Source organism: Ranitomeya imitator, chromosome 1 (assembly GCF_032444005.1).
Source record: "Ranitomeya imitator isolate aRanImi1 chromosome 1, aRanImi1.pri, whole genome shotgun sequence".
In the NCBI taxonomy this organism is placed as follows: Eukaryota; Metazoa; Chordata; class Amphibia; order Anura; family Dendrobatidae; genus Ranitomeya; species Ranitomeya imitator.
This window is the reverse complement of record NC_091282.1, coordinates 405,862,534-405,888,515: the sequence shown is the minus strand read 5'-3', so window position 1 is coordinate 405,888,515 and position 25,982 is coordinate 405,862,534. Positions and strand designations below refer to the sequence as shown.

General features: G+C 41.5%; 1 protein-coding gene across 1 annotated transcript in view; it reads right to left on the bottom strand.

Moving 5' to 3' along the window:
- SLC28A3 (solute carrier family 28 member 3) overlaps nt 1–25,982 on the bottom strand; it is a 173,294-nt gene that overhangs the window by 77,395 nt on the left and 69,917 nt on the right. The window contains exons 2-6 of the mRNA XM_069762596.1: nt 17,991–18,062; nt 17,448–17,503; nt 8,167–8,258; nt 4,670–4,859; nt 1,170–1,314 (exon numbers count right to left, since the gene is read on the bottom strand). Of these exons, the coding sequence (XP_069618697.1) occupies nt 1,170–1,314; nt 4,670–4,859; nt 8,167–8,258; nt 17,448–17,503; nt 17,991–18,062 (555 nt within the window). The remainder of the gene's footprint in view (nt 1–1,169; nt 1,315–4,669; nt 4,860–8,166; nt 8,259–17,447; nt 17,504–17,990; nt 18,063–25,982) is intronic.

Below are 25,982 nucleotides of genomic sequence, written 5' to 3'. Positions count from 1 at the left end.
GATCAAATATTAATTGGTAATTTAGTTACAGCTGTATGTTATTAATCGCTTTCATGACTCACCCCATTCAATTCATGCAGGTGCACGTCGACATCGGCGTCCTGTTAATCTCAATGCACCAGTCAGAGTAAAAAAGAGAAAGACAGCAAAGCAGGAAGTGTGCATCATCCCACGCATGCGCGGGAGACATTCTACGGTCCCGGCGTCATCTTAGTTACAGGCAAAGGAAACTCACAGTACTGCGCATGACAGGTGCATATAGTCTTTTTTCTTCTGTCATGCGCAGTACATTCATAATACATGAATGTAATTGTTGTTAAACACCTCAATCATTTGTATGCTTTAAATATCATGTGCGCCCATGTATTGCTAAAAAAAGGTCTTCACTAATGAACCGAAAGGTTACCATGATGGGCTATTAAACAGAAGCTCTTTGTTCATTCTGAATGGTGTACTGCCTCCAATCTTTGAATTTCTACTTCAGGTTTGGCCTCTACCTGGGGGGCTCTGCGCCAAACTTGTAATTTTTAGTGCTGCTCTTACTTTTTTGATCGATCTATCTATCTATCTATCTATCTATCTATCTATCTATCTATCTATCTATCTATATCTATCTATCTATTATCCAGAAAAATGAAGGCAGCACTCCAATAGAAAAAGTAAATGTGGTTTATTGGCCCATGTCCGACGTTTCAGTCCAGAATGTGGACCTTTCTCAAGCTTGAGAAAGGTCCACATCCTGGACTGAAACGTCACACATGGACCAATAAACCATATTTATTTTTTCTATTGGAGTGCTGCCTTCATTTTTCTGGATAATAGCATGAGGTTTGGTATATACCTGGAAGGATTTTTTGCACCCTTTGTTTTCTTTTGGTGCTACTTTTTGTTTTCTTTTTCTATATCTATCTATCTATCTATCTATCTATCTATCTATCTATCATAAAATACTAATTTGAAAGCCATTTATAAATTACTTCTTCCTCCATTGTTTATTTCCATTAAGAATAGGTATATGCTCACATTTTACATTGCCATTTGGTACTATCTTGTCACTAAGTTGTAGACTTCCTCCTCCATCATTTATTACCTATTTGTCATATACCAAATTTAAAGAAAAAGAAACAATAACTTGAAATGTGTTTCTTGGGTAAATGTGATCTCTATACCTTAGTTGGATGTTTAGAGAAGATGAGCATCAGGAGGATATACATAACAAGGCCACCAAATGAAATCAGCTGATTGGATCCCATTTTTGCTGTGTCAAAAATAAGCCACAATATCACTGCTGCAATAAGACTTATCCAAATTACCCTACAGAGAAAGCACACCATATTAACTTTTAAAAGCAAAATAGTAGAAAAACATTAAAATACTGTATATGAAGTTTATATATTTCATTTTAAGAAAAATTACACATTTTTCTCTTAATAAAAATGCTATGTTTAGCTGAAATTAAGTGGAATGTTTTTCTTTAGGCTTGTCTATAAGATTTGATAAATGTCTGAAAAAAGCAAGGACAAAACACATGAGTAGAAAGCAACACAAAATAGCTTCTAAAAGTCATATGAAATGTGTGTCATTTTTTATATGCCAAAAAAAGAAAATGCTTCTAAAATAGAAAAACAAACAAACAATAGGGCAGATTTACTAATGAATAATATTGTGACAGTGTAAAATCAGAAGAGTCTAAAGATGTGTTTTAGTGAAGGAAATTTAATCTGACCCAAATAATAAAGTTTCGTTATAGCAAAATTGGGATATTAAAACTTAACCTTTAATTAAGTATATAAAATATTCACAAAAAAAGAAAAAATTTAAAATGTGTATATACACAAGTGACTTTAACCGGTTATTAGTGAACAAAATAATGAACCTTACAAAGTTTTACTTGCTATTGTGAGATAGCGCTTACTGAGTGTGTTGGGGGACACTCGCTTAGCATGGGATTCAGTCACACAGGCATGGGTTTCCACTTAGGCTACTTTCAACTTCCGTTGCAATGCGTCGTTCTATGCAAAAAACGCATCCTGCAAAGTTGCCCGCAGGATGCGTTTTTTGCACATAGACTTGTATTACCGACGCATCGCGATGTATGGACACACGTTCCATACGTCGTGCACTGTATGCGCTAGTAATTGGCGGACCGTCATCACAAAAAAAGTTCAATGTAACGTTTTTTTGTGCGACGCGTCCGCCATTTTCGACCGCGCATGCAAGGCCAAAACTCGGCCCCCTCCTCCCCAGAACTCATAATGTGCAGGGAAGCATCTGAAAACTGCATCCGCTGCCCATGTTGTGCACTATTTTGCACAACGTCTGTCGGAACGTCGGGCCGATGGTTTGCGATGGCCTCGTACCGACGGAAATGTGAAAGTAGCCTTAAACAGTCTATCTGGTTGATTTTATGCAGCATAAACCGGGTCATGCACAGTTCATTATATACATGCGGGACTTCTCACTTCGTTGAGTTACCATGGGTGACTGTACACTGAACAGTTCATCAATGTCCATGGAACACAACAAGCACCAACAGTCTGTTCCACTGGCAGATACTTTTCTGCCATTATAATAGCCCCTTCCCGGGTGTTACCTTTCTGGAACTCCTGCTGGAGCTCCTGCTTCACATGCTGACCTTTTGTAAGTCCTTTCTCTCTCAGGAAAGCTGCCGAACGGGGATCACTGTCCCAGACAATGCCTTGCTCACTGTGCCACCTGATGGTCCAGATCCTCAGACTGGCTGTAGCTCCCCCAATGCAGTGCCATCACAGACTCTGCACATTCGGCCTTTCTGTGCGCTCTTCAGGACGTCTGTCCCCACCTGGGACCGTCCAACACACAGGCCACTGTGTGTGCTGTTCAGGACGTCTGTCCCCACCTGGGACCATCCAACACACGTCTCTCAGTGCGCTATTCAGGGATCCGATCCTACTCCCAGGATTTCCAAACACACAAGTCTTCAGATCCACAGCCTCTCAGTGCGCTATTCAGGGATCCAGTCCACACACAGGACCTCCCAAAACAGACTACTGGGTGAATTATCAACCCGACGATCATAATGCAGCAAAAATCAAAATATTACTTACAATTTTATGTATGTATAAAGAACTATAATAGCTGTGTATGTCACAACCAATGCTCACTGTATTTATGAGGGACAGGCCTGTTGTGCCATTTATGTCCTCATATTGAGATGGTGAATACATTGAGACATCATTCATACATGTGTATGTCAATGCTGAAAATGGCTTGATCTCACCCAATTGGTCGGGTATGCATACTCTGCCAAAAAATTAGAGGTACAGTCAAGCCCCAAGATAATCTCCTGTCTCCTTGATCTCACCCAATTGGTCGGGTATGCATACTCTGCCAAAAAATTAGAGGTACAGTCAAGCCCCAAGATAATCTTCTGTCTCCCGACGTGTTTCATCCATGTGGACTCATCAGGGGAGTTATTACACCAGAACTCCTGGTTGCTGTCGTATGCATACTCACCAGTTTTCCAGTTTAAAATAACTCAAACTCATGCCTGATTAGTTTCCGCCTCCAGTGTGTGATTTGTTTCTGGCCCATGGAACGCATTTCCAGTATGTGGAATGTACATCCGGTCATTGGAGAAGACAGTGCCAGTGGTGACACGCACCACATCACCATGGCATCGCCGTTTCTCTGGACCCGGCATTTTTGCTAATCTGCTTAAACCAGACATGGTAGGGGATTGAAAGAAACGATGAGGATCTCAATTTTTGGCCATTATATGAATTGTGCACTGCGTGTTCACCACCACTTTTCTCCTTTGGAAGCTCTATCTCTTAAATTAAAATTGACTCCGAGCTATTTTGGGTAAACTAGATATTATGTCTCTCATTCATTTCTTATGATCTCTAGAGCTCCAAATCCCATGCCTCAACTGCGGAGTTGACATACTTAAAGGGGTTTTCCATCTTTAAAAGTTTTCTTTATTCCTACCCCTTGCTGCTCCAATGTTGACACTCTGACATGGCTCCCTGTCTTTATTGATGCACCTCCAGCACATGACCAATCGCTGGACTTAGTGGCTTTCAACAGCTACATCAACATCACCACGACCGCTGAACACAGTACCTGGCTGCAATGGTCATGTGCTGTACTTGTGACATTACTACTGCAGTTGTGTTAACAAACTCAATGACTAGAGAAACTTGGTAATTTAGACCAGGGTCACACTTGTGAGTGCAATGTGAGAAACTTGCGTGAGTCTCTCGCATCAATACCTGGCACTGCCGCCAGCACTCAGGACCGGAGTGTGTGGCTGCATGTATTTCTATGCAGCTGAACGCTCCGCTCCCGAGTGCCGGCGGCAGTGCCGGGTATTGATGCGAGAGACTCACGTGAGTTTCTCGCACTGCACTCGCAAGTGTGACCCTGGTCTTAGGCTCATTTTGCTTTTATTACACAAAAAGTCTTAGCAATAAAATAATTTTTACAATGGAAAACTGTTCAACCTAGGTAAAATTCTGTAATATGCATTTATTAAATCATAGGTAACTTTTAATTGTTAGCGGACATTTTTAGAACAACAACATCATTATTATCAAAATATCCAAGACAAAAGTGAATGCAGGCCAATAGACATCTTGGAAATGTAGAGATTCATATAACAGATACTGATATATTGTATGACACTCACCATTTCATCCAAAACCATTGTTTTTCGAAAAATGTATTAACAGGGCTGAAAAATGTGACAATTTTGCCTTCATATTTGTCCATAAATAAATCCCAGCAGACAAAAAAGATGACCAGAAGAGTTAGAACAAAGAGAGCCAGCGCCCTTTTGAAGTTCAAAGCACAGGCTGCGATCACCATCGCCAAGAAACCTTTAAGACAATATGATAACAGTTATAATGTGAAAAATATTTCATATCACTTGATGCGAAAAGATTTTTATCATCAAGGTAAAACAAACTTACAACGATGCCTGTAAACCATACTGATTACATATTACAGGAGAAATTGCCAAAAGCCACCTCTTCATCTGGACTTCCTGCTTTGCCTGGTGACTGCATGCGCTGTGCACATAGTACTGGCTATAATGCAAGCTCCCTGCTCCAGTTCATCTACTTTCTTATGAAATTCAAGAAGAAGCAGCAAAGAGGAAATAAAGGGCTCCCACTGTGACCAATTATTATATACTAGATGGAGGCCCGATGCTATTGCATCGGGAGGGCGGTAATGGGGGCAGGCTTTGCAGCTTTGAGAATCTCTCCCCTCCATGTACTCACCCACCTATCCACTCTCTCGTTCCCCATGTGCTGACTTCTCCCTTCTGTGCTCTCTTCTTTGATCTGTCTACCCCATGTGCTATGCGCTGTTCCTGTACAAAGATGGCGGTGGTCAGTGAATCATTCGGCTGATGCCGGCGGAGGCGTGTTCGCGATGGTGTTCCGCTGGTGGTAACATGCAAGAGGCTGCGTACAGCGTATACAGTGTGTGTGTGTGTGTGTGTGTGTGTGGTGCATACGGCGTATATTGTGTGTTTGTGTGTGTGGTGCGTACGGCGTATACAGTGTGTGTGTGTGTGGTGCGTATGGCGTATACAGTGTGTATTTGTTTGTGTGTGTGTGTGGTGCATATGGCGCATACAGTGTGTGTGTGTGTGGTGCGATGGTGTTCCACTGGTCTGGTGGTACCGCGCAAGCAGTTTCATATTGAGACACCCATCACTTGGGCGTACCAAAATGGAGGTCGGTGAACTTCCGCCACTTGGAATTCTGGGATCCGGACACATATGGACGGAACAGAACGTGAAGACATTACAAGGTAAGTATATATTAAGATGCTGCATATCCATGTCTAGAACAACGAAGACATCTATGAGGTGAAACTTTAGCCAATAGCGGCAGCACAGGAAGCCATGTGAAATACGCCAGCATCGTTTGAGTCACTTCTCCTGTACAGCCCAGTAATTTGCAGCTGTATCATATCATAAGCAGCTTTCAGAACAGCTTAAAAACAGGAATTTACAGGACTAGTGTATAAACGGCCCTGAAATATTAATTGGCCTTATTACCTCATTTTACAAATCAAAAATCTAGCTCCATGGCAGTACACTTTCAGGATTAGTTTATTGAATAAATCTAGATGTGGGGAAAGAGCGAACCATGCGGTAATTAGCAATGGAGGAAGAGTGGGTAAGTGTTAGTAGACTCCCCTGGTGGAGTGACCGGCACAACTCCTATGGAGACATGAAGAAAACTAGCTGCTGCTGCCCTGTGACTGGTGGATAAATCCTCCAGTAGATATTGGATCCACGTGGAAGAAACACACAAGGTGGGTTGCACTGCTGGAGTAAATCAATTCTTCAACTATAATAATGATGACCCTTTTGTCATCACCATTGTTGAACAATCAATTTACCCCAATAGTGCCACCCACCATGAGTGTTTCATCCAGCTGGGTAGTTTACTGACACAGGTACTTGCTGGGAATCTGTCAAAATGTTTTTGCTACCCCAACTAAGAGCAGCATGATATAGGGGCCAAGACCATGATCCCAGCAGTCAGTCACTTATTGCAGCAGTTTTGATAAAACTTGTTCTATCTGCTGCAGATCTACCAGTTCCCTGAATCCTGAGCTCTGTATAATCCCACCCACACCACTGATTGGCAACTTTCTGTGTACACTGTGTATAGGCAGAAAAGTGCCAATCAGGGGTGGGGGGCGGGGTAATACAGAACTCATGAATATGGAGGACTACATGGCAGTAGGTTTACTAGTCATCTAGTGATAATCATCTTCTACTGATAAAACAGATATTTTATCAAATCTGCAGCAAACTGCCCAGTAAGTGACAAATCGCGGCTCCTACATGGGAAGCAAGGCACCCCAGGAGCCATCTCAATGTTCCATAGGCTTTTATTGTCTGACTATCTTAGAGAACATCCACTTTGATACTTTCATGAAAGAAAAATAGGAGGCAGATATTGAGGAAATTGATGCTAAGCAATGGAAGCCAATTTTATGATCTATGGGGCAAATCTGTATCCGTGAAGCCCATTCACCCTCTCAAATATACGTAGTGCATCAAACCAAACAATTTTTATACTAGATTGATGTCTGGTCAGATGCAAAGTGTCCGAGATGTGGGTTCACTCCTGATGATGTCCTTCGCATGACCTTAAACTGTGTCCCTCTTGGCTGTTTCTTGAGCAGATTCCTTGGCTATATGGGAAATGTTTTGGAAATGCAAATTTCTCTGGAACCACTTACTTGTGTCTTAGGCTATATGGATGATATAACAGAGGAAGACTATAAAAGAGGATAGGCAAGAATTGTAAAAGAAACTAAAAGAAGAAATGTAAGAGACGTGTCCTAAGGCTGGAGTCACACTAGCGTATAGATTGAGATGCGAGAGCATTGGATGCAATATTCTAATGACCCTCGGCTCCTGCTCTGCTGCGAGCATTATTAGAGTGTCAGGGGAAAGGTGGATGTTTGGAACTTTTATTTGCTTATTTATTACACTTTTTCAAACCTTTATTACTTTTTACTCATCTTATTAGCCCATTGCAGATGTGATTGTCAGATCGCTTGTGCTATATAAAGCGGTGCCTGAACATCGCTGCATATAGCAGAAATCACAGTCTCATTTGCAGCCCGGCCATAGGTAAGGTTTCAAAGGCGCTCCGTAATGCATGGGGGTCATCAGCTGAACCCCGGCTGTCAGGACTAACACGTGCCCACGTCGGAGTGTGATAAATGCCACTGAGTCCACCTGTGATTGTTAGCAGCAGGTTCTGGCTGTAATACTCAGCCATCACTGTGCTTCCAACCTGTGACATATATAAGAAAGATGTTGTGAAGGGGTTAATTAGAGCCAATATGCTTTATACATCATGTATGTAGTGACTGTGAAGCTTACGCCCCCATAGATGGTGAACTGTTACATGAACTGGTGCGTATCTGTACATACTAGAGGTGGGAGATGACCAATCAATTGCCCACTGAATGTGGAATTAAGATACAAATACAATAATAATTTAATAATATCAAATAAGTAGCCATGTATCAAGAGTGTTCCTTGACACTATAAATATACAACTGGAGTACATACAATTCCTTCTGATCCTCCACATTGACTTATTAATCTTAGGACTGCCTAGCACTGAGGTTATTCATTCTTACCTGCCAACAAAATGCCATAGATGACATGCTTAATTATGTTTTTATGTTTGTTGTAGAAGTAACATACAGCATCATATTTCTCTTCAAAGAATCTGTGGAAGAAAAAACATAATTAGATGATTGGAACATTATGGAGCCAGTTCACCGAAGCTTTTATGACAGAAATCTGGCAAAACAGCTTTGGAAAGTCGCACAGTTTTTGAGCAAAAATTTTGCAACCTTTGGTGATCTTCCAGAAGTTTCACTTAGCTCTGCTAAAATTGGCAAAACAGGAGTAGGAAGGGGCATGGTCACACCCGTCCATCAAATTCATCAAAAATGCCAGCGCTTTGTATGCCAGAGATGATACTCCAGTACCTGACTAGAGTAGCATTTCGGGCGCAGCACACAGAGATGCTTGCCACTTAGAAGGGGTACCAAATTAATTAAGTGATGCCTTATTGAATTTGGTGCCATCTATTTCAGTAAGTTTGGAGTATGCGTTTGAGCATTGGGTCAATCTTAATGAATTGACCACTATGTCTCTATCTATCTATTTCTCGATCTAAAAAAAAGAAAGCAATCATAAATTATTTCCCCTTCCATTTTTTAATCCATTCAGAATAGGTAAATGTCCACATTCTATCATATGTAATATACTGTAATTAGACTTGTTCACATGACCAGCACACTGTCCATGGCAAATCAATGGTGTGGTTGAACATTTTTTACACATGGCGCATTTGTCTACTTAAACTTGCCCATTAAACTCAATGGCCCCGATTCATCAAAACAAGCATTGTTTATGTGGTGAAGATGTCCCTGATTCATGAAGAATATCTGTACAATTTTTGCTTCTTTTGGCAATAGAAATCTGGCACAAAAGTCATAATAAATTATTATTCAAGCTGTTAGACCTTCACATTGCTATTAATAGCTTAACCCCTTTACCCCCCAGGGTGGTTTGCACGTTAATGACCAGGACAATTTTTACAATTCTGACCATTGTCCCTTTATGCGGTTATAATTCTGGAACGCTTCAACAGATCCCCATGGTTGAGTCATATTGTACTTTATGATAGTGGTAACATTTCTTCAGTATGACTTGTGCTTATTTGTGAAAAAATGGAAAATTGACTAAAATTTTTAAAAAATTCGCAATTTTCACACTTTGAATTTTTATGCCCTTACATCACAGAGATATGTCACACAAAATAGTTAATAAATAACATTTCCCACATGTCTAGTTTACATCAGCACAATTTTGGATCCAATTTTTTTGTGTGTTAGCACGTTATAATAAGGGTTAAAAGTTGACCAGCGATTTTTCATTTTTCCAACTAAATTTACAAAATCATTTTTATTAGGGACCATCTCACATTTGAAGTCACTTTGAGGGGGCTATATGACAGAAAATAACCCAAAGTGACACCATTCTAAAAACTGCACCCCTCAAGGTGCTCAAAACCACATTCAAGAATTTTATTAACCTTTCAGGTGCTTCACAGGAATTTTTGGAATGTGATGAAAAAAATTTTCTTTTAACGGGTGAGAGTCATTTCTCTTTTCCAGATCCTTTGTGCTACCAGTAACGTGGAAGCCTCTATATTTCCGTTAACAGATGACGGACCTGAGTGGGGACTTGCTTTTATTTTTGATTGAGTGGAAGCTTTTATTGGGAATATTTTACATAATGTTTGGGATCACATTTATCCGGCGCTCTATGCTGAGCACTTATTTTGGGGTTTCCATCTAAATCTGATTCAGATGAAACCCCCGAGGGATCCATTCACTATAATGAAGCAGCAGAATAAGGCTATGTGCACACGTTGCGGATTTTGCTGCAGCAGTTTCCCATGAGTTTACAGTACAATGTAAACCTATGGGAAACAGAAAACGCTGTGCCCATGCTGCGGAAAAAAAAAACACGTGGAAACGCAGCGGTTTAGATTACCCAGCATGTCAATTCCTTGTGCGGATTCCGCTGCGGTTTACACCTGCTCCACAATAGGAATCCGCAGGTTTAAAACCGCAGGGGAATCTGCACAAAATCCACATAACAACTGCGGTAAATCCGCAGGTAAAACGCAGTGCCATTTAGGTGCGGATTTCTAAAATCGGCTGCGAAAAAATCCGCAGAGGTCCGTTCTACATGTGCATATACCCTTAGTCTGGAATCCATTTGGCCTCTGGTCAGTGGTGTCCTTTTCAGAAGTGCACAAAACTGTGGCAGATGGCACTTTTATGCAATCCTCAAAAGACGGACACCACAGGGTCATAGGTCAGACGGCATCCACAGTGCCTCCATCTGCCTCATTATAGGAAATTTTCAGCCGGGGTTCGGGCTGATTCACATATTTCAGAGATTTATTGAACTGAAATCACTTTGAGGGGAAAATAAGTATAACAAACTATAATAATGTGGTTACAAAAGTGAGAACACTCTCTTATAATTGGGGATGTGGTTGTGTTCAGAATTAGCCAATCACATTTAACCCTTTCATGACCAGAGGTATTTTCGATTTTGCTCCCCTTCTTCCCAGAGCCATAACTTTTTTATTTTAATGGTCATGTGAGAGCTTGTTTTTTTTTTGTTTTTAATCATGTTCACTAAATGTTAAATCTGACCTGCATTGTAATTCACCAGGTCATTACGAGTTCATAGACACCAAACATGTCCTAGATTGTTTTTTATTTAAGTGGTGAAAAAATATTCAAAATTTTGGTTAAAAAAAAAAAAAAAAATTAGCATGGGAACCGCGGCTCTCTGACCGGCGGGGATGATTTCACCGCCGATCAGAAGCGGTGTTTGCCGCGCTGTCATGCCCAGACCTGAATCAAATTGAAAATCTGTTGGTTGGCCTGAAGAGGGCTATATACAGGAGATTGAATGCTGTCATAAATTCCAAGAGTACTTCAATCCTTTGCTAGGTGAAGAGAATGGGGCATCAGACTGCGCTGCTCGCCTGTCAGGATAATGTACCAGAGAAGTCCAGGTATAGACTGTCCTGAGGAAGTGGTGTGATCACCACGAAACGTGTAGAAATAAAGTCTATTCTCTATTACATCTACCTGGACTTCTCTGGTACATTAACCTGACAGGCGAGCAGCGCAGTCTGATGCCCCATTCTCTTCACCTAGCAAAGGATCCTCACATCGGGGCTTGCAGCAGCCGCCAATGCTAAGTGCAGTGGTTGTGTCTCACACAACCATAATAGGTGAGTGAATTTATACTATCTCTCACGAATATTCCCTTTATCTCGGATAAGACCCTATGTGCGCTCTATATTCCTTCTAGCTACTAAGGGTACTTCAATAAAGTATTTGTTCAAGGGTGTGCAAATTTATACAACCACATTATTCTAGTTCTTTATTTTTATTTTTCCACCCGGGAAGATTTCATTTAATTTTTCAATGAAATTGTAGAGATTATGGGTGACATTAAAGGTGGAAAAAGTTAGGAAAAGATTCTTCTTGGTATTGTTTTTTTTACATAACAAAACCTCACATGTTAACAGGGATGTTCAGACTGTTTAAATCCACTGCAAATAGCACTAAAATCATGTAAGCCGGCCTTACTGGGGCAGTGGCCACAATGAGGAAGTTATGTTATATGCGCCCTACAGGGGTGTGTAGACTTTTTATATCCACTGTACATGCCTCATATCTGCAGATAAATAACATTCCTGGATGTAACAGGCTTTCTTTAAATGTATGTAATTTGAGCAAAACATTTTTTGCTTGCAAATGGGTTTCATTAAACATTTAGCTACTTTTGCCTGTATAGCCTATATGTCAGGGGTGTCAAACTGCATTCCTGGAGGGCTGCAAACAGGTCATGTTTTCAGGATTTCCTTGTACTGCACAGGTGATAATTTAATCACCTACACAAATAATGAGTTGGTGATTAAATTATCACCTGTGCAGTACAAGGAAATCCTGAAAACATGACCTGTTTGCAGCCCTCCAGGAATGCAGTTTGACACCCCTGCTATATGTTACACTGTCTAGTGCTGGCTGCAGATGCTCGTAAATCTTTTATCCTTTTGTATTTTTCTGAGCTCAGACCACATGAACTTTCAGTTGAACTTTGATAAGCACAAGTCAGCTGAGAAGAGCACAATAAAAACAAGATAATAATCAGAAACTCAGAACAATCTCTTTGACAGATTTTCAGTTAAAAAAAAAACCTCTCACCAGTTTTAGCATGCTAAACTGGCCACATCATGGAATAGTGTCTGCAGAGATGAATACAATGTGTTTGCTATTTTTTTTATTTTATATTTCTCATCTCAGTTGTGGAGATATAATTATATAGCTTGTAAAGTTTAGATTGTAGTTTCCCCTTTAACCAAAAAGAATGTTTGCAGAGGTTCATTTCTGGGGTCAGTGACTTTATTTTTTCCAATGTCATGCAGGGAAAAAAGAACATGCCTCCAGAGAAGCTTAGAACAGGCTTTTTCTGTGTGAGACATTTACTGACACACAGTTCTGCTCTCCGAGTCCTCATTAATCTTATTGTCAGCATCTACCATGATTACAAGCAAGGCAGGAGAGTAGAGTAGAGCTGTGTGTCATTACAAACCAAACACCCCTTGCAACTCTCCTCTCACAGTGTTGTCATCTCTGCACTACTCCACCTCCATTGCATTGAAGGCGAGCTCTGCTCTACTGTCCTCTCCTACTTTAAACAACAGTAGATGCTGGCAGTGAGGAGAGCAAGATTGTGCAGCATTACATACTGTCTATCACAGAAAGAAAGCCATATCTGATATTCTTTGGTAACTTGTTTTGTTTTTCCACAGCCTAACACCTAAGGTTAATAAGCAGGAGGCATTATGCAGAGGAAAAAAACACTACCTCATCTACATTAATACATCACCAGAAACACTATCAGTACATGAATACATCACCAGCACCACTATCAGTACAGGAATGCAGCCCAAGAGCCATCATTGGTACATAAATACATGATGAGAACCATCATCAGTACATAAATACAGCACCAGAACACCTTTTAATTAGCACCAAGTTTAGTACAGAGATCAATTGCAATGTCAGGTTGGCCTCTGCCATATACAATTGTGTTGCAAATTGGTGGGGATCTGGGTTCTGAGATGCTCCACTGAATTGCTGAAAAGACGTCATCATCTATATTCCACATTTGGTTTGCACTCCTGTCTCCTGTCTATTGAGCAAAAGGAGGGAGTGTTAGCACATAGACCTCTATTAATCTGCTCAGAATTAAAGAGCCTGCAAAATATTAAAAAGTCTCACAAAAGTTTAGTTACTAATTAACGGCTTCAGAATCGCCCATATATGATAAACATCCAGGGGTTCTGGGTTCTCTTCAGCGACGTTCTAAAATGTCACTGCATTGCAGAAGTCCTGAGATGACCATCAGATTCAGATATACTCCTCATTGAGAAGGCAACTTTCTGACCACTGTATACATTACTGCTCATCATTATTAGCACCTATGAAGTTTAAGTACATAATGTGGAATATCTCCTGAAAAAAATTGAATCAAGTGACGGCTTTTTGTATGAAGAACCCTTTTAAATCCAAAAAGAGCAAATAATAAACTATAATTTAAAACAAAAAACAATGGGAGCGAAAAATAGAAAAACCTAAAGCTTGATGTGATGTGACACTGGTATTGGAAACCTTTACATTGAATTAGTATGGAAGCACATTTTGACTAGACTGTGGTAAATCACAAATAAGAATCAACTGTGATTAATTGTCAGTGCCCGTGTGACATAAATGAGTCAATGAATGATGGCTCCAGTGTTTTAAAAAGCCACATGGTAGGTCCTGTTCCTTTGTCACAATGGTGAAGACAATGTACTTGTCCGAGGACATCAGAACTGCTATTATTAGCAAACACAAGACTTCCAAAGGGTATAAGGCCATCTCTAAAGACCTTGGTATCCTATTTACAACAGTGCACAATGTTGTTAATAAGTTTGCCAAGCATGTAACCATCAAGAATCTTCTCGGACGTGGGGGAAAGAGGAAAATTGACAAGAGATGTTTTCGAAGGTTGGTGCGAATGATGGAAAAAACACCATGTCAAACATCCAAGGACCTTAAGTCCAACCTGGGGTCATGATTTCAATAAGTATCATATGCTGCACACTAAACCATGCAGAGCTTTATGACCGAAGGCCAAAGAAGAAACCATTGCTGAAGAAAAGACATAAAAAGGAACAAGTGATCTTTGCCAAAGAGTACCATGACAAACCAAATTCCTTCTGGAAAAAAATTCTGTGAACAGATAAAACAAAAATTGAGCCTTTTGGCAATGCAAAGCATCAGTTTGTTTACAGACTGCGCAATGAAGCTTATAAGGAAAAGACCCTACCAACAGTTCAGCATGGTGGAGGTTATATAAGGCTGTGGGGGTGCTTTGCTGGGTCTGGCACTGGAGGCCTTGAGTATATCACAGGAATCATGAAATCAGAAAATTATGAAGAGGTTTAAGAGCGAAATGTCCTACCCGGTGTAAGAAAACTGATTTGAGTCGAAGATTATGGGTCCTACAGTGAAACAATGACTCTAAGCACACATCCAAAAGTACACAGAAATGGTTGAAGAGAAAAAATTGACTATTTTATAATGGCCAGCAATGAGTTCTAACCTCAATCCCCCTGAAAATCTTTGGTGTGAGCTGAAATCTGCTATTGGGAAAAAGAACCCTGTAAACATTCAAGAGCTTGAACAAACTGCAAAGAAACAGTGGGAGAAAATACCAGCTGAGAAGTGCAAGAAGCCTATAGATGACTACAAGAAACGTTTGGAGGCTGTCATCAATGCCAAAGGGTGTGCAACTAAGTATTGATCAGGGGTGTCTTTATTGCTGCATATTCTATTTATTCTGTTTCTTCTTTGAAACTGCAACATGTAAGTTCAAAAACAATAATTTATTGTCATATTACTTTGGACCACTAATTAAAATATCCTGAGTATATAACTTTGGTACATTTCCATTTATTTCTGAAGATATTGTAGTATATGAAAAAATGAAGGGGTGCCAATAATGGTGAGCAGGACTGTAAACAGTGCTAAACAAGCGCTTTGCCTACAGGATATACGAAGTGCTCACAGTGCTTCCTCCTCTGGATCCAGCAGTCAAGTGATTGCTGGGTATAGGGAGGGACAAGGAGCTGCTGGGTACAAGAGGACCCAGTCACCTCTTTCATGCAACCAGACTGAATTTCTCCTAAAACTAAGGCTAAAAAACAAGCCTCACTTGCAAGAAAAAATATTCAAAAAATCAATCCCTCATATCTCAACGTGGATAGAAAAATAAAAGAGTTATGGCTCTGGGAAGAAGGGGAGGAAAAAACAGAAATGCAAAAACAGAAATTGGCCACTGCGCGAAGGGGTTAAATATCATCATTCTTGGCAGCAGATCCTCCTGTTTAAACAGGACATATGCTGCTTAGAACAATGTTATTCTATGCGCAGAGCAGGGGTGGACATATCATTAGTGAAACTCGTGCGGCCGCACAGGGGCTCGAGAGGTAAGGTTCCCACCTTCAAAGCAGGTGGAATTGTGCATTATGATGAGCTCTTGGGCTGCAAAGGGCCCATATATTGTTTTTGCACAGGGGCCTCTTCTGTCTGTGACCGCCAGTGGCGCAGAGAACAATCATGTTAACGATTGTTCTGTGCACATAAAAGTGCAGTCGGCCTCTCTAAACAGACTATTAAACAACTGTGGTTCTTTAAAAACCGTGATTGTCCAGCGTAATTGTATTCTTAGATCCATACTTCCACCATGATGTGATCTCACACTATCCACCACCCTGTATACTGACGTCTCATACTGTGCCTTCACACTATATACTGCCCCTATACTGTGCTCTCTCTATATACTGCTTCACACTATATACTGCTCCCCATATTGTGCCCTCTCACTATATATTGCCACTCTACTGTGTACTTACACTTAATACTGCCCCCTATATTGTACTCTCACACTATATACTGCCCCTATACTGTGCTCTCACTCTATATACTGCTTCACACTATATACTGCTCCCCATACTGTGCCCTCTCACTATATATTGCCACTCTACTGTGTACTTACACTTAATACTGCCCCCTATATTGTACTCTCACACTATATACTGCCCCTATACTGTGCTCTCACTCTATATACTGCTTCACACTATATACTGCTCCCCATACTGTGCCCTCTCACTATATATTGCCACTGTACTGTGCACTTACACTTAAAACTGCCTCCTATATTGTACTCTCACACTATATGCTGCCCGTATGCTGTGCTCTCACACTATACGCTGTTCCTATACTCTACTTTCACATGATATACTGCCCTAACACTATATACCACCACTCATACTGTGCCCTCACACTATATACTGCCCTTATACTGTGCTCTCACTCTATATACTGCTTCACACTATATACTGCTCCCCATACTGTGCCCTCTCACTATATATTGCCACTCTACTGTGCACTTACACTTAATACTGCCCCCTATATTGTACTCTCACACTATATGCTGCCCGTATGCTGTGCTCTCACACTATATGCTGCTCCTATACTCTACTTTCACATGATATACTGCCCTAACACTATATACCACCCCTCATACTGTGCCCTAACACTATATACTGCCCAAATACTGTACTCTCTCACACTACATACTGTCCCTCATACTTGGCCCTCACAGTATACAAAGCCTCCCATACTGGGCCCTCACACTATATACTTCCCTCATAACTTGCCCTCACACTATATATATATAACATTAGCACACTGCTGCATGTTGGGGCAGGTAATACAAATGAGAAGAACCCATCCAAAAAGACAGTTACCCATATGTGGTCTGGAGGAGGGGAGGGGGAATAAAATATATATGTATATTCTGTTTTCTTTTCTCCTGACAAATATTGGTCTACTTGCAGTGCAGGTTAATTGCTGATCTCCATATTATGGTGCCTTTTAGTTGCCCATCGTCATCACAGATACTGTATAGGAGATACAGGCCTTGTTACTTTGACTTGGTGCATTTTATGATTGTGTTTATTGATGTACAGGTCTCAGCAGATCTTTTGATAATGCGTGATGTTTGCCGATAGCTTTCTTCTAGTGTCCATAATTACTATAGTATGGGTGAACTGCATCTTGACCGTCTGTGTGAACTAAAATGATTTTATTCTTGTGCGTTCACTTCACAAGTGTACGGGCACATACACGAAACATCACATACACACTATACAGAATTTTCCTATAAAAAAGGTTGCAAAGCAGAATGTCCAAAATACCTTTTATGATCTGAGGCTTCTTTATTATGTTTGCTAAATGATGGATCATCTTCGAGCTAAAATTAAAGTTGGAGAAAAAAGAAACGGATGTAATTACAGTATAATATGTAATATAATGAGTACAGATGAGCGGGTCACTTCGCACAACCCTGGTTCATGGTCCAAGTCAGTGCTCTATGGCTGTGGTCAGGAGCTGGGTGAGATTCCTATGCTTCATAGATGCCTGACGTGGCGCTTGATTTTCTGTCCTGGCGTGACGTCATTTGGGCAGTGTGTGGCGCACAGATGAAGTCTCGCCAACCCAGCTAATCATGAGCCGAGTCTGGGATCTCGGAGGATAAGCAATTTTGTGGAGATCTTGTTCATGGCCAGAGAATGTTGACCTGGACCGTGGACTGGGGTTGCGTGACGCGACCCGCTCGTCTCTAATAATGAATAACGGTACATTTTTTCATCTGGTTATTACAATTTATCCACAAATATTTAAATATCAAAAGTAACTGGAAATTAAGTGAATGAAACGTAAATTTGTTTACCACTTACCTGGCTAATAATGACAGAGTCTCCATTAATATGTTTCCTGTTTGGTACATCGCTAGAGGCAGATTCATCATTCTGTAAAATATAATCATATATATGAATTATTCAGATAATCAATAACTAAGAAAATCTTAATAGTTGAAAATTATTTTTTTTCAGTACTCTACTCCTGCTCAGCTAGGTTGCTCTTTACAGACATTTCCTAATGGAGTATGTTTTACAATGGAAATGAAAACACACATGGACCGATTCAACAAGTATTCCTACACTAATTTTGAAGATAAACCTGCCAAAGTAAGATGCAACTAATTCAGGGCTGCTTTGTGCGTCCACCATTGTAGATGTTCCGCCTGTTAAGCCCTTGTACATTATAGAAAAGTGTCATGGCCGGCGTAAAAAGGCAAAAGCTACTTTAAGCACTAAATATCAGGCATAAAAGTCATAATAAATTGATACTCAAGCTATTGTTTAACTGATAATAGGTTAAATCTCGAATATCTGAACTTCTACTGTTTACCATAATTTACTATCTACCAAAAGTATTTTCTGAGCTCATATTTGCAGGGGAAAGCCACATTGGCAAGAGTAAAGTTAGCACCATTTGTTATTTCATTCATACATTTTCTATAAGAATAAAAGAAAAAAGAAATAATGCAAAATTCTATTGATTAGATGCTTCAGCGCTATCAATTCACAAGAAACTCAAGTATTATCTAATATAGCCATGTCACGAGAGATACCAGGTTGTCTGTAATATGACACACTGTGGCTTAAGCTAAGAGCATTTTGACATTTTATATACTACAGTTTGCCAAGAAATGTATAATGCGGTAATAGGGAAAATAAATTTTGGGAGACCAATATAAAATTGATTGTATGAGAAAGCGTTAAACACCATGTGCTGCATACACAAAGTACAGGGGAATATTCCTGCTGATGATCTGCACTTATAGATTCCTAAAATACACCATAGCATTTTCACCAAGTGTGGCTATTTCATGAAGAGCAGTTTTCAGTCTTCTTTATGCATCTGCCATAAAATGGAGGTAAAATGGGATTCCTCAGTATGAGGACACCAGTGAATACTGTATTGAAAAGTTCACTTCACTTACTTTTCTTTGAGCATTTTTTTATTGTTTTTATGCCTTTATATAACATAATGTATTTAATAAAAAAAGAATCTTCTAGGCTTGGAATATCCTTTCTACTTTTCACAGTGATTAAAAACTACAATGAACTATACCAATTTTAACTTATACTATTTTTTACAAAATATATAGTAAACTTGCTCTGTGCAAGAGCCATATAAAAATAAAACCGGTTATTTCTTGTTGCAGACCAGGGGTTTATCGGCCAAGTTGGAATTCCCTGTGCTCACAGCTGAACTTGGCTAGCCACTTCTTTCCCCTTTATATGTAGGCTCTGATACAAATCCTTGTCAGAGCTAGCTTTATTGCTGCATGGCTAATGGAGGGAGAGGCGTTCTTATGAGAAGGAGAGTTGGAGGAGTTATCTGTGACTGTTTCTTGGTTTGTATGTGTGGTAATTCCCTATCGTTCTCTATTTTGGTTTATTCCCCTACTTTCACACTCCGATGCATTCCTCTGTTATATGTGAGTGAATATTTTGTATGCCTAAAGTTTTCTGTTAACCCTTGTTTGTGTTGCCTTGTTTGTCGGATTGGTGTACTATGGTGCACAGTAGTGCCCCTGTTGCCTGGATGGGGGAAGAGAACAGATGGAGGGCTAACTCAACAGATAAGGCAAGTGTGGAGGCCCTGGAATCTTCATGTTCAGAAGTATCCCGGGGAGTAGGGAGAGCTAGAGCGCCCCCTAGTGTTAGGGAGATGGAAGGAGCCCCTGGTCCCGGGTCACCTGACAGCTGTGTTTTCATATACGATCAGCATTTTGGACCAGTGTGTCATCAGTGTGTTGGATCAGTGTGTCATCAATGTGTTGGATCAGTGTGCCATCAGTATTTTTGATCAGTGTGCCATCAGTGTGTTAGATCAGTGGGCCATCAGTGTTTTGGATCAGTGTGCCATCAATGTTTTGGATCAGTATGCCATCAGTGTTTTTGGGGTATAGCAAATAAAAAATAAATTGCATAGCTCCTCCTAAACTTTGCAATGTTAAACAATTACAGCACATGGATGGCACACTGATGACACACAGATACCATCCGTATGCTATACATGTTTTACACAGACCCAAAGACTTATATTGCTTTTTGTCATCCATGCTGAGGGTAAAAAAACAGACATGTCTTAGAGTAGTTTACACAGACACAAGGTCCTGGTAAAAAGATGGACATGTGCACAGCAGAATAGGTTATAATGGGTATGTGTGGCATCCGTGAAAAAAATGGATGCCACGCATACTGCAAACACGGGCCGTAGATATGCTCCAAACAAACTTCACTAGCTAACTTCTTTGTTTTTTGTTAAAAAGTCCTGCTGACAATTTTGCTTGGAAAGCAGCAAGTTCAGAGCTCAGCGGTAGTTGCCTGCTTTCCTTTGTAAGGAGGTGGCTGGGACCGTCGACTAACTCCTCTCTCCTCCACACTGGGCCCCTACGCTACCTCAATGGTTCCTTTATGTTTAACACTGTTCTGTTGTGTATTGGTGTTGTCCTGTCATACATTAATATGTACTGTGATATGGGTTGGTTGCTATGAACTGTGCGTGTAGCTGCTATAAGATTGAGCTTTTTTAACCTTGAACTGTACCCATTTTTAACCCTGAACTATCCCCCAGCTAAAAGCAGCGCACCGAAGTGCTAATGAGCCCGTAATCTATAAAAAGGAGGGAGGGGGAGAAGCGAGGAGTGAGCCGGGTCAGGACTGTGTGGCTATCAGGCCAGTGTGTTTGAATGGGTCCCAGGAGCCAAGGGACTGCGGTCAGTCAGACCCACTTTAAAAGGAACAAGAACTCTTATGTTTCTAAGGTTTTACCTCAGTCGAGCCAAGGTCTTGGACTCAGCCAGAGACTGCATATGTTTAATAAGCTGATTTATGTTTACAGGAGCCGGTATGGTTGGGGACAACCATGTTTAGGAGGGAGGGGTGTAAGGAGGTGGCTGGGACCCTCGACTGCCTCCTCTACTTCACACTGGGCCCCTAAGGTACCTCAACGTTTCCCTTATGTTTAACACTGCTCTGTTGTGTATTGGTGTTTTCCTGTCATACATTAATATGTATTTTAAAATGTGTTGTAAATGCCATGTAACTGCCTTGTATATAATTAGCTCAGGGACAGAAGGAGTTAGGAAATCAGGCTGGTCCACCAGGCTTACAGGAGACAGATTTCCTTTTCCTGGAGCAAAGCCTGGGCAGGCTTGCCCGTGGCAGGACATGCTTCACTGTCAGGAGCAGAGGACACCCCAGGAGAGGGAATAAAGGACTGCCAAGGACTGATAGGCAGTTTGGACAGGCATCAGTGCTGTGGGAGCGACGGCAGCAGGCCTGTTGGTTCCCAGAATCCAGATGGGAGCCATTGATACTGCACAATTTGTGAAGACGCAGGGAAAGCACAGGAAGCATCACTTTATTTTCCTAATGTTACCTCATGTTCATTAAAGTTTCTAACGTTGGACAGAATCGTGACCTGTGGTCAGCAGAATGGTGGGATTTAAAGTAGGGTGTGGGACTGTCCCATAGGCCACAGCAGGGAGTTTATTACACTAGCTTGTCTGCTGGACAGCACTTACACACATTAGCCTAGCTTGGTTGAACCACAGGTCTCAACCACACCAATATCTCTGGCAGCACAAAATCTGCACCACCTAGTTACAATGATTTTGATGGTAGCACCTGTTGATAAAATCAGATGTCATCAGAGCAGATCTGGGTGGTAATGTGATAGCACCTCTGGATTCACATGTTGCATGCAATTGTACTCTCTAGTTCAGCAGTACAGTGTCCTTAATCAAATATGTCGGTGCTTGAAAATGTATGAAAACTTGAGAATTTTCCATATTTCAACATAAATTTAGAGTAGATAAAGATAACTAAGTGAAACAAATGAGTCAATATATTAGATTCTGTGAACCTTTGCTTTCAGTAGTTGGTGTTACCCCCAGGTATAGCAATTATATTTGCTATAATTGTTGATTAGCCCTGCACAACAGCTTGGATGAATTTGAGCTCATTCCTCCCTACAAAATAACTTCAGCTCTGTTATGTTGGTGCGTTTTCACCCATGAAGAACCCAGTTTACATCCTTCCACAGTATTTCTATAAGACAAAGGTAAGGACTTTGACTTGACCATTCTAAAACTTTAACTTTATTCTTTTTTACCCATTCTTTTGTAGAACAACTTGTATTCTGTTGGTCGTTGTCTTGCTGCATGACTCATGTTGTCTTAGTATTCAGCTCATGGACAGATGTCCTGCCATTTTCCTTTAGAATTTGCTGGTATAATTGAGAATTCATTGTTTCATCAATGATGGCAAGTTGTCCCAGCAAGTACACAGCAAAACAGGCCTAAACCATGATACTACCACTACCATGTTTCTTATATAGCATGAGGCTTTTCTGCTGTAAAGCATTGTTTTCTTTTCTCAAAACATACCAGTTCTCATTTAAACCAAAAATTTGCATTTAGATTGATCCATCCACAAAGCTTAGTCCTGATGGTGGATTAATGAACATTAACTAATGTGAGATAGGCCTTTAGTTGCTTAAAGATTAGCATGGGTTTCTTTGTGACCTTGCGGACTATTATACGTCTTGCTCTTGAGTGATCAATGTATTTAGGGAAGGAAAGAATGGTCTTGCATTTCCTCCATTTTTACCTAATCTGTGTGACTGAGTCAAAACTCTTTAGAGATGGTTTCCAGCCTGATGAGTATCAACAAGGTTTCTTATTAGGTTCTCAGAAATCTCCTTATTCATGCAATTATACATATTCACAATCACATATTGTGAAGATCACACTTTGATAGATCCTTGTTTTTTAACTGAAACAGCTTGCTTGCTCCCTAATCCTTTATCATCCCTTCGATGGAAAACACCAGACCCTAATTTCTCCTTCAAAGTATCTGCTAATTCTAAAGGCCATACTTTGCCACTTACATGCATGTGACATTGGCTAATTAAAAAAAGACAGTGTATTATTTTTTACTCTTGTTTTATTTGATTCTCTTTATTTTTTTTAGAACTTCTGTGAAAATCTGATTCAGTTTTAGGTCAAACTTATGCACAAGTATGGAAAATTCTGAAGGATTCACAAACATTGAAGCACAACTGTAAATGAAAACGGTAAACCACATTTAATAGCACCTTTGTGATGCTGTATTGCTCTATAGGTACCGTCACACTCAGCGACGCTGCAGCGATATAGACAATGAGCCGATCGCTGCAGCGTCGCTGTTTAGGTCGCTAGGAGACGTCAAACACTGACAACAGCTGAACGATGCAGGAGCGATCCAGTGACGTACTTATCGTTCTCGCTGGTTGTTCGCTCCATGGAAAAACATTGCTGGCATCGTTGCTTTTGCTGTCAAACATGACGATACACGCCGACCTGACGACCAAATAAAGTTCTGGATTTCTAGCTACGACCAGCGATGTCACAGCAGGATCCTGATCGCTGCTGCGTGTCAAACACAACGAGATCGCTATCCAGGACGCTGCAACGTCACGGATCGCTGTCATTCTCGTTCTAAAGTTGCTCAGTGTGAAGGTACCTTAAGTCCTGTTTTCATGGCAAGAGCTTTAGGGTGGTGGTAGCAGTTGCATTACTTTGACTGTTAGGGCTGGTGTTGTACGAGGCATGGTATTGTGGCACCCCTAGGGGTATTTGCCACAAAAATAGTTACTGACAGTAAATACAAATACTAAAATAGCAAGACTGCACTACCACCTCCGGCCAGAAGGGGGAGCTCCAGAGACTCCCCTTGATCCATTCTGGTCTGAGAGAAGAAATGGCAGTTGGGCCAAGGAGCTGAAAGTGAGAGGTCATACAGCTGAATTTCTAACAGCCCTGTGACTGTTACCAGGCCTAAATCACCGGCCTGAGGAGAAGAGGGATAGAGAAAAAGGACATTGTGAGAACCAGGTAGCATTAATCACTACCCAGAACAGGCGCAAAGACGGATACCGGATCCGTGGCTGTATTCATTATATATAATACAGCAACCGGAAAAACGTGAGGTGATATCAGCTTCACTAGGGCCGGACGCAGCAACAGACACAGAGTTCAGCGGTACTCCCGGAGGGGGTAAGCTGATAAAAGGACTCGGGTTGCCCGTCGAACCAGGACCCGGAGGGGACAGATTGGGCCGGCAGCCAGTTCACATACAGCAGCAGGGCCACACAGAAATTGCGCACAATAAGAGGCGAAGACCCCGGCAGGGTCAAAGTAACTCAGAGTTCCCATACAGACTCCGGTGACAGGACTGGTTGTAAATCCTTTTATGTTAAAGTAAACTGGTTAAACGTTTCAGTGCCTCAGTCTTTCATTTGGACAATAGCCATCTATCCAGGATCGGGATCGTCACCGCTGGGAGAACCTGCTGCTGATCAAGTAAGTGCCTGTCCCCTCACGATACCCCTTACACTGTGCATTGCCTGAGGCAACAGCACCGGGTCAAGCCACCCGTGACATCCCCCTCAAGAGACAGACTCCATTGGTCCGGTGCTGGGTATCCCGGTCTCCTGGGCGTCACAATTGGCGTCACGAACAGGATCTAGCCAGCCCGTATACCGGGTATTGTGTGCCGTGATTGGAGCCCAAAACTGTGAAAACTTGGATGAAAAATCTTGAAAATTGACTTTATTAAAGAAAAATCCATTCCCCATTGAAAACTATTGAAAGTGACTTTTCCCCATTGGTTATAATGGAGTAAAGATGGCCGCCATCCCCTGAGGTAATCACTTCATAACCGTTAGGCACGAGACTGTTAATTGAGCTACGCCATCACTTGAACCCCAGTGTAACTGAAAAACTTCAGAATCCGCCATTACAGAGCGCGGCGGGCAGGAGCAGCAGGGGGCGTGTCATTGTGGGCGGCACCAAGCTGAGCGCTCTGACATCAGAGCAAGGGGAAAATCGATCCTGCTGCACAGCGGAACGAATCTACACTATCCCGATGGAAGCGGAGGACCGGAAGGGTCCGGATTAACTAAGGGGGCACAGTATGTCGCAGCACGGAGACGCCGCAGCACCCGGCGACGCTAATGCAGCTGAAAGACAGAGTGTCGATAGAGAGTCCGGTAGCGCAGCCGTGCAAGGAGTGGCGCCCATCATGCCGGTGCTGATGCCATATACCCCGGGTGGCCCATGGCTTCCAATGTATGAAGGTGAGCCTAATACCCTTGACGATTTCAGAGAAAAGATGCTGGCCCATTTTGACATGTTCCCCTTGGGTGAAGTTCAGCGTGTTAGTCTCCTGATGATGCAGTTAAGTGGCCATGCTAAGCGAGAAGTCACAGCATGGGCAGCTGATCTAAAAGGCACTGTTGAACGCATATTTGCTGGATTAAAAGCTACATTTGAAACCACTGCCAGCAGCAAAGCTAAAGTACGATTCTTTAATTGCAAACAAAAAGTTAATGAGGGCGTGAGAGACTTTGCCTTAAACCTGCAGGAAGCCCTTAAATCACTTACACTGGCTGAACCCATTTTTAACACCGGAGCGGATAAACTGCTAAGAGATCAATTTATTGAGGGACTCTACACCCCTTCTCACCGGGGGCATGTGAGCATGCTTGTTTTTAAGAACCCTGAATTGACATTTGCCCAATTAAAGGAAAGCGTTATACGTCTCCAGCTGGCAGAGGCACCTCGGGATCAGGAGCCTGCGCAACTCATGGCAGAGGCTCCTCAACAACATGGAGTACCAGTGACATCAGCTATGTCCGGGGCCATTGCTAAGCCCCTGGGGCCCAGTACTGAGGCTCTTCAACAAAAGCTTGACTCTTTAACTGATGTTGTTGCTTCAATGGCTAAAACCATGCAGGAGATGAGAGGACCCAAGATGGAGTTGTCAAAC